At 39.6% G+C, this 9,531-nt stretch overlaps 1 protein-coding gene across 3 annotated transcripts; it reads left to right on the plus strand.

Annotated features, from left to right (window-relative positions):
• Positions 1 to 392: 392 nt before the first annotated feature.
• Positions 393 to 9,178, plus strand: ZNF770 (zinc finger protein 770). Of its 3 annotated transcripts, none has more exons than XM_084895376.1 (3): positions 393 to 508; positions 3,324 to 3,458; positions 5,331 to 9,178. In XM_084895376.1, exon 3 carries the CDS (start codon positions 5,387 to 5,389, stop codon positions 7,502 to 7,504), a length of 2,118 nt encoding a protein of 705 aa, XP_084751502.1. In that variant the 5' UTR covers positions 393 to 508; positions 3,324 to 3,458; positions 5,331 to 5,386; the 3' UTR covers positions 7,505 to 9,178. The 3 variants fall into 3 exon arrangements, with proteins under 3 accessions (XP_084751502.1, XP_084751503.1, XP_084751501.1); XM_084895377.1 differs by lacking the exon at positions 3,324 to 3,458 and having other exon boundaries at positions 5,331 to 6,746; positions 8,972 to 9,178; XM_084895375.1 differs by lacking the exon at positions 3,324 to 3,458.
• Positions 9,179 to 9,531: the final 353 nt, after the last annotated feature.

Here is a 9,531-nt window from a genome sequence, read left to right on the forward strand (position 1 = left end):
GGCCTGTGGACTGAAAGGTTCTGGGTTCGATTGGGGTCAGGGCACATGTCCGGCTTGTGGGCTCCATCCCCAGTAGGGGGCATGCAGGAGGCAGCCCGTCAACGATTCTCTCACATCATTGGAGTTTTTCTCTTTCTCTCTCCCTTCCCCTCTAAAATCAATAAAAATATATTTTAAAACAAGGAAATGCTCCCTTCTTCACAGCTCTGTTCTCTTTCTCGCCGAAACTGAGGTGTGGGGTGAGGGGCGCTGGGGTTGGGGACGCACCTCTCTCTGAGCACCCTCTCCCCAAAGAGTCTCGCGGCCGGCCTACGTGACGGCGGCCCTAAGGTTCCGGGGGGCCTGTTTCCACCCGGACCACGTCCCTGGGCGCTCCCCCGTGTGCGCCTGCGCGCTCTGCCCGCCGCCGCCGCGCCGGCATCGACGACTTGCGCGCAGTGCCTCGAACGTGCGCTCGCTGCCTTCTGGCTCCTGGGATGTGTGGCCGCCTGCTCCGTGCCCGCCGCAGGTGTGTGAAGAGGACGTTAGGGGCCCGGGAGTGAGGTGGAGCGAGCCGCAGGAAGGGTCGGGCCTGCCTCCATTCCTCCCGAGTGCTCAGGGACCCAGAGCGGGGGCGCCGCGACCTTAGCGCCTGTTCCTTCCCGCCTCCCCGCGCCCTGACCTCTCCCCGGGCGTGGGAGCCGCCGAGAGGGAGGCCCACACAGAATGCTCTGCCTTCGCCGGGACGGGTCGTGTCACCTGAGGCGTATTTTCCCTGGCTGCGGCCAAACGGTTCTCACCCTTGCTTGCCCTTCCTTTCCTGGTGTGGGGTTCGGCGGTCTCTGTGCCGGGCTCGGCCCCCAGGTGCGCACTGGTTGCGGGCGATGAGGGCGAGGGCCGGAGGTCGGGGTCCTCTGCCCAGTGCAGCACCCCCTCCCCTCCCCTCCCCTCCCCTCCCCTCCCCTCCCGTCCTGGGTTGGAGAGGTGAGGAGTCAAGGCCAAGGAGAGGGGGCAAGGGGCGGGGAGGTGGTGGTGGTGGTGTGTGTGTGTCCGTGTCCGTCCGTCCGTCCGTCCCGGGGCGGGAGGGGGGAAAGGGGGAGGAAAAGGAAAGAAAGGCTGTGGTAAATGTCGCCAGCGATCCCCCTCCCCTCCCCCAAGTGAAAGTTTTCTTAAGTTTCTCAGGTGTTTCATTTATTTATTTTTTTCATTGACTTTTGTGAAATGCTCACTTCGTTTTCATGGCGTCAGTGAAGGCTAAGAAAACCAACAGGTTTTTGGCCTTGAAGCAACTTTGGAGTTTTTGAGACCAGTTGTTACAGCCTTTACAACGGAGTGTGTCGTGCTGCTGTTCGGATAGTTTTCAGATCGAACCATTGAGAGTTGCTATTTTATTTTTTGTTTTCAGTTAAACATAGGAAAAACTACGTAAAAAAAAATTTTTTTTTAAACCAAAAGAATTAACTGAGAGCATAGAGAATCCGTTGAAATAGGATTTGGACCTGTATCAAATAATATGCACCCTGTGTAAGGACGTGGTGGACGGCACTTGGAGCGATGGGATCCCTGAGCTGTCACTTATAAATAGGAGATGAGGTCACTGCTTGCCACCAATAGTGCTAACAATATGGGGCTCCTAGCAAGTGGTTTCGAATCAGTGACAATAGTACCCAGTCTTAGTCCTAGTGGTAGATGATAAACCATAGTCTCTTTTTGGCGCAGGAGCTATAGGTAGTCAATTCCTTTTATAATCAGAGATGGCAGTTTGTGTGTGGGTCTAGTGTAGGATTTTTTTTAAAAAAAAGGTATTTCATAGATACAAAGAGAAGGAGAAATACACAACAGGGATTGAGGAGCCTGGCTCCAGGTCAAAATCCTTTCAGATCCAACATAGACTATTGCAAGACTTTGCCTGGCTGGCCAGGGGATGGGAGATGGAAAAATATCTTTCCTACTCTTTTTTATGAAACAGACACATACATGTGCATGGTCAATGCATTGAAGTTCTCTGGAGGGAGTTGCATGTAGGGATTCGCTCATACAATGCTGCATTCCCGGCTCAGATAGCTCCATTCTGAGAACCTTGGCTGAGGCATTTCCATGACCTTATTGGGAGGGAATGGCCTTGACTGATGCACTTTTCTGCATTTTGACTCAGGACCATTCCACTCCTAGTCCTTTGTAGCCTGGCCCACAGGTCCATAAAGAGGCAGAAGCTTTTGTTCGGGCCTCCTCTACAGGAAGATGATCATGTGCGCTGCACCTAGTGTGGTTCCATTTAGTAGACCACCGGGAGCCAGTAGTACTTCTTTTAGCTTCTCTCCTGTACTGTTGCACTAAGCAGTGTTTCCCAAACTTTTGACATATGTGTACCCCTTCTATAATTTTCATAACGCTGAGTACGCCTCGTACTCATGAGAACGTAGAATTAGGCGCAGCTAAGCACGGTGCAGTGCATATCCCCACCAAACTCCCGGTGCAACGCGTACCCCCACCAAACTCTTCCCGTACCCCTGGGGGTACGTGTACCACACTTTGGAAAACACTGCTAAGGGAACAAAGGCTCCATTCAGTTTGGCTCACTGTCTTGGTTGACTATGTTAACACCTGATTGATTGACAGGGATATTTTATTTGGCCTCTAATGAGGTTTTTAATAACTATTTTGGGACCAGACACTGTTTTCTTCCTTATAATTCTGTCTCATCCTATTGACCGTCATCTTACTTAATAGATTACTTAGTCACTTTGAATAAAGTAATTGATTTGTTGTGGGTTCCTCGGTCTAGTGTGTGAAGAAGTATGCCAGGAACAGCTTTGACAAACTTTTTTACCTCTTCCTACAGAAGTTTCACAAAACAGTTTCATCCTTGCTATTGTATATGTTATGCCAGTGATTTTCAACCTTTTTCATTTCATGATGCACATAAACTAATTACTAAAATTCTGCGGCACACCAAAACATATTTTTGTCAATCTTACAAAACAAATAGGTATAATTTTGATTCATTCACACTGGATGACTGTTGTGTTAGCTGCTGTCATTTTTTAATTTGACAGTCTAGGCTCTAGAGAAAAGAGGTCAGTCTTGACTAAGTAGTCAGATATTGCATGTTTTTTAAAATTTTACAGCACACAAGGGTGGACACCAATTGAAAATCCCCGTGCTATGCATTCTGATATTTTCCACTCTGTTTTATGAAACAAAAATGGTGATTAATATCCATTGAACTGATTTTACAATCCATTAATATATACTGACATGCAGTTTGAAAAACACTGTGATAAAGCAACTATTAGAAGATATTTGCTCAACAAATGAATTATGATTTTTTTCTTCTGATTCAGATTGCTGAAGAGAACCACACTGGCTGTGTTTGTGATTTTGTGGTTAAGGCGTCTTCGAGGAGAGGACAGTAAATAGCAAATAGCACATATGTTGGATTTGGCTAACTCAGTTGACAGAGGAACCCTGAGTTTCTGGTAAACTTATTATCTCTCTTATCTCAACTAGAAGATGCAACATTAGAATGAGAGAGCTAGAACAATTTTTGTTTTGTTTTGTAAATCTCTGGCTCCCTGTTTAAAGGGAATGCAGTAATAGAAGAAAGATGAGAAGAAAATTGGCTTTTCTCATTAGAGAAGGGAAGATGTTTGTGAAGAGTGTAAGATGATTGTGAAAGTGCCTTTTCTGTGTGTCCTACCGATGTATATTAGAAGAAAAGTTGTATCTTTATATTAACTCTAAAAACAAAATGATCCTTTTATTATATGCTTAAAAGGTGAGTCACACTCAACTTTCATTTACTTTTAACCATAGATAGGTATATATGTAACCAGTTTGTGGACTTCATTGCCTCTGTACTTGTCTTTTAGGGATTCTACAACAAAGTGGAAAGGTAAACAAAAAGAACTGTAAATTAAATTAGTGTTTTTATATCTTAGAAACCCTAGAAATGATATTAAGTAGGATAAAGTTTTAAAATTTGATCAGTTTTGAGCTAAATGATACCTTAACATTTATATCACTTTAGTTTTTCAACACGTGCAAATGCATCAGGGGGCATTTTCCTGATTTAGAGATAAGGAATCTGTATTTCCTTCTTCCTGGCACCAAGATCATATGGTGGCAAATCCAAGTCTAGAACCCAGGTTTTCTGGGACATTTTCTCTCAGTTGACATGTTGTCTTTTTTGGTCCAAAGAAGAAGTAATTGAGAGTAAATAGTATTAGTGATGGGGCTAAGAAGTCTAACTGACAAATGAAATATTCCATTCTCAAATCATATCCATAATATGCTGTAACGGAATGCAAATACATTTATTTTTAACATTATATTTTCATTCTTACACTTAAGAATTTTAAAGTGATAAACAACTAAATATTGACAAATCAATTTAGTCTCATTTTAATGTATCATCTTTTTAAAATATATATATATTTTAAACTTTAAAAAAAATATATATTTTATTGATTTTTTATGGAGAGGAAGGGAGAGAGATAGAGAGTTAGAAACATCGATGAGAGAGAATCATCGATCAGCTGCCTCTTGCACACCCCATACTGGGGATGTGCCCGCCACCAATGTACATGCCCTTGACCGGAATCGAACCCGGGATCCTTCAGTCTGCAGGCCGACACTCTATCCACTGAGCCAAACCGGTTTTGGCGAAATATATATATTTTTAAAAATATATTTTATTGATTTATTTTACAGAGAGGAAAGGAGAGGGAGAGAGACTTAGAAACATTGATCAGCTGCCTCCTGCATACCCCCTACTGGGGATGTGCCTGCAACTAAGGTACATGCCCTTGACCAGAATCGAACCTGGAATCTTTCAGTCGGCAGGCCGATGCTCTATCCATTGAGCCAAACCGGTTTTGGCTAAAAATATATTTGTATTGATTTCAGAGAAGGGAGAAGGAGAGAAATAGAACCATCTATGATGAGAGAGAATCATTAATCGGCTGCTTCCTGCATGCCCCACACTGGGGATCGAGCTTGTAACCGGGCATATGCCCTACCCAGGAATCAAACCATAACTTCCTGGTTAATAGGTAAATGCTCAACCACTGAGCCATGCCAGCAAGCAGGGCAGTGTATCATCTTAATTAGAAATATAGCTTGAAATTATATTGTTTTTTAAGTATTTCTTTTAAAGACTCATCACTTCTCTGTGAGTGAAATTAGTTTTATGATCCTAAAGTATTCATCCAAAATGGTTATTAACTTTTAAACACAAGAAAAGTCCAGATCTCCCCCATATCCGTAATATCTTTAGCCAAAAGACAGTTTATAATTATTTTTTTCATATGAATAATTTTTAAATTAATACATTTTTATTTTATTTTTAGACATCTGTGGAGAGTAAGAATACTATGGAGCTCATCAGAGTATATCATTGAAGAATATGATGGCTGAAAACAATTTAAAAATGCTAAAGACTGAACAGCGTGTAGTAGCCAACAAGCTACCTAGAAACAGGCCATATATTTGCAATATTTGCTTCAAGCACTTTGAAACACCATCAAAATTAGCTAGGCATTATCTCATTCATACTGGTCAGAAGCCATTTGAATGTGATGCGTGTCATAAAACTTTTAGGCAACTAGTTCACCTGGAGAGACATCAACTAACTCATAATCTGCCTTTCAAATGTAGTATTTGTCAACGCCACTTTAAAAATCTGAAGACATTTGTGAAGCACCAACACCTTCACAATGAAACCTACCAGAATGATGTTAAACAGGTTAGAAGATTGTTGGAGGCCAAGCAAGAAAAGCCACTGTATGGAATGTATCCTACTTTTACCTCAGAGGAGCAGTGGGCCTTACACCCCTCTAGTAAGTCTGATCCTGCCTACAGCCCTGCAAAGAAAAGAAAGAATATTCATGCATGTACAATCTGTGGCAAGATGTTCCCATCGAAGTCAAAACTTGATAGGCATGCACTTATTCATACTGGTCAGAGGCCTTTTAAATGTGTCCTGTGCAGCAAATCTTTCCGACAATCGACTCATTTAAAAATCCACCAACTCACACATTCAGAAGAAAGACCTTTTCAATGTTGTTTCTGTCAAAAAGGATTTAAGATTCAAAGCAAACTTCTGAAGCACAAACAAATCCATACCAGAAATAAGTCTTTTCAGAATCTTTCATTAAAAAAGAAGAGTCCAGAGTCATGCCCTCTACCTAATAAATTAAATCCAAAGCAGGATAGTTTTGAAAATGGTGATATAGGTGAATCCGAGGAGACAAATCAACTTGATGTCCATTCTATTTATATTGTTCCTTTTCAGTGTCCAGAGTGTGAAGAATGTTTTGAATCAGAGAAGATTCTCAATGGACACAAGTGTTTTCCTGCCAGAAGTGGCAAAATTCCAAGCAGTTTCAAAAGAAGCCTCAACTATAAAACTATTGTTAAAAAAATCTTGGCCAAGCTTAAACATGTTGGGAGTAAGAAATTAGATAACTTTAGATCTGAGAAAAAATCATTTAGAAACGGTTTCTTGAAAAATTGTGATCTTATTTCTGGTGAGCAGAGCCCCGAACAAACCCAGAGGGCATTTATGAGTTCTCTTGGCAAGCATGGAACATATAAGACAGTTGGCAGTAAAAGGAAGAAAATGTTGGCGTTGCCATCTTCTTGGCAAAAGCACTTCCAGAGCCAAAATATGGGGAAAAACTTGAAAGGTGTCCTTACAACAGAAAACATGTTAATTATGGAAAATTCAGTGAATAATAAAGACATATCTATCAATGGTTCATCAGGTGAGGAATTTTTTGATAACTGTAAAGTGCTTCAATGTGGTTTGTCAGTTCCAAGTGAAAACATACATACTGGACATAAAGTGTGTCCATGTGACAAGTGTGAGAAGGTGTTTCCTTCTATATCCAAACTACAAAGACACTATTTAATTCATACTGGACAGAGGCCTTTTGGTTGTAATGTTTGTGGGAAATCTTTTAGACAGTCGGCTCACTTAAAAAGACATAAATTAACTCATATTGAAAAGATTCCTTACAGACGATCTCTTTGCCCAGTAGAATTTGACAATTTGAGCAAACTTTTCACTCTTCCGGGTGATAATGTTAACTATAATGCTTCCCAACAATGCCAGACTCCTAGTTTTCAAAAATGTGAGATCTTGGAGTCAGATCAAATATCAGAAATAAAAGTTAAGGCAGAATCAGAGGATTTAATTCTTGATACCCACTACAGGAGCAGGCAGCCCTCTCTCTCTAATTCCCTTCTGGAATCAGAGCAGAGCCATCATAGTCCTTGTAGTCATCCAGGACATCTTGGGAGGAATGATGGCCTTCTTTACCAGTGCAGTGTGTGTTCTAAAAGTTTTAGATCTCCATCTAAACTGGAGAGACACTATCTAATCCATGCAGGACAGAAGCCATTCGAATGCTCAGTTTGTGGGAAAACATTCAGACAGGCCCCTCACTGGAAGAGACATCAACTTACTCATTTTAGGGAACAACAACCACAAGAAAACCTAGTCTTAAATTCGGTTATGTAATTGACAGAGCCACTAACTTGTGGTCTCTTTGGTGATCTTGTTCTTTAAGCCTGATTAATGGAAAATAAATTTTCATCAGAAGGCCTGCATTAGGTTAAATGGTTTTATAGGCAGTTGCCTGTCCTGCACAGTAAGGTAAGATACATAGAAAATTAAAACAATGTTTTGGGAACAGCCATATTTTTAGAGGGAAGAACATGATTTGATGGTATAAAGTAAAGTAAGCATCTGTTTTATTTAATGCATACTTTGGCTTTATTGGAAGTGTAAATCTATGATGCAGTACAAACAATTCAGCCTCATTTGTTTTTTAAAGCAATTATGCCTCGAGACATGTCATCTCTTTTTAGAAATAGGTAAAAATTGGTTTTTGGCTACAGCAAAGAGCTCCATGATACTTCATTTATTTTATATTTCACATGGGAGCACAATTTTGCTCACCTGTTGCTCAAATTCCATTGCAAATTTTTTGTTGTAAGTTTAAAAAATAAAAAGGTGATAAAAGTGAAAATGGATGAGAAAATAGCATTATTTTCCCTGGTCTTTAACAAGCTATTTCGTCTTAGGATTCTGTGGTAGCTTCACCTCCTTTTTTACAGGTGATTATAATCACTTTTTGCCCAATCTGGTGTTGTCTTTCACAAAATAAAAGAGAGATTAGGATGCACATCCACACATTTACATGTTTATTTATCAGGGACATTGTCCAAGTGCCACAATCTTTTTGCTGACATGTATGCAATGTTACCTTTTCAGAGAAATAAATGTAATTCATCTATTTGCTTATTCATGAATGACAGTAGTTACATTTCAGTAAAACTTTCTTTTAATACGTCATTGAGTGATCCTATGACTTAAAAGTCTATTCTGTTAAGTTTGATAAAAAAAAAAAAAAATCAGTGATTTGGTCTAGTTATGGTTTTTAGTCACAAGATTCTAATGCAAAAGAATGTTATTTTTGTCCTTAGTAAATTGTTATTTTAATTAAGATAATTATTTCTGATAAGAATAAGATGCTTATAGAATTGAGGGTATCATTCTTCTAAACAGTACTGTCATGATTTGGGAAATATTTTATCTTAAACTATAAAAGACTTACAATCACAAATTGCCCCTCACACTTGTCATTTTTAAATAAGAATGCTTTAAGAATAGCATTTCCTAGCAATTAAAAAATAATAACCATTATTTTTCAAAGGTGAAAAGAATAGGTGGGTACTTATTCTAGAACACTGAAATACAGTGACAAGCCCTCAGTTTAGAACGAGTAAATGAACAATTTTAAGTTTTGAATTTACTCTGTGAACTGTCTTTGTGTGAAAAGGTTGGACTGTTTACTGTTTTACAAGTGAATTTTGAGAAACTCGGGTTTAAAGACACAAAACAGTACAGATAAAATTCCCAATGTTGTACAAATGTGCAGGAGAGTCATGTTTTAAAGAGTAAGTTCTCTTATGTTTCCTTAAGGTACGTTCTTCCAGTGCAAGCATGGTGGTTTATAGAAGTTGTGTTAGGCAAAACTTCAAGAACACATCTGTTACATTAAAGCAAGTAATAACTGGTTCAAACTTTCTAAGAATAAAGGTTCAAGATGGTCTTTTTCCCCTTAATATGTCTGAAATTGTGTATTTTTGAATTTTCCTAAGCTGCTAATATAATTTTATTTGAAGTAAATGTCTCATATACTTCTTTCCCAGCCTAAACAGGGAGAGTCTTTAAGAGTGTTGTATGATTATTAGAATTTGTTTGCCTAAGTGATAGTATACTTTTTTTTGGCCCATGCCTTTTTAAACTGTTTCATATTGAAAGTTGGAATATTATAAAAAAAATTTTGTCAAAGATGTATTGTAGTGCTATTTGAAGTACCTGTAACAAAATACTTATTTACCTTTACTATCACTGCAAGCTTCTTCTGGAAACTATAGGAGTGTAAATAAACAAGATACATCCATGAAAAGATTAAACATTTAATATTAAATGATGAGTTGCTGCATGCCAGAGTGGTTAGTGTTATTGAATCAATTATT

The sequence above is a fragment of the Pipistrellus hanaki genome, assembly GCF_964339955.1.
Source record: "Pipistrellus hanaki genome assembly, chromosome: 1".
NCBI classification, from domain to species: domain Eukaryota; kingdom Metazoa; phylum Chordata; class Mammalia; order Chiroptera; family Vespertilionidae; genus Pipistrellus; species Pipistrellus hanaki.

What these genes read in the sequence shown, in the direction of transcription:
- ZNF770 (XM_084895376.1), top strand. Translation starts at nt 5,387, where the DNA reads ATGATGGCTGAAAACAATTTAAAAATGCTAAAGACTGAACAGCGTGTA.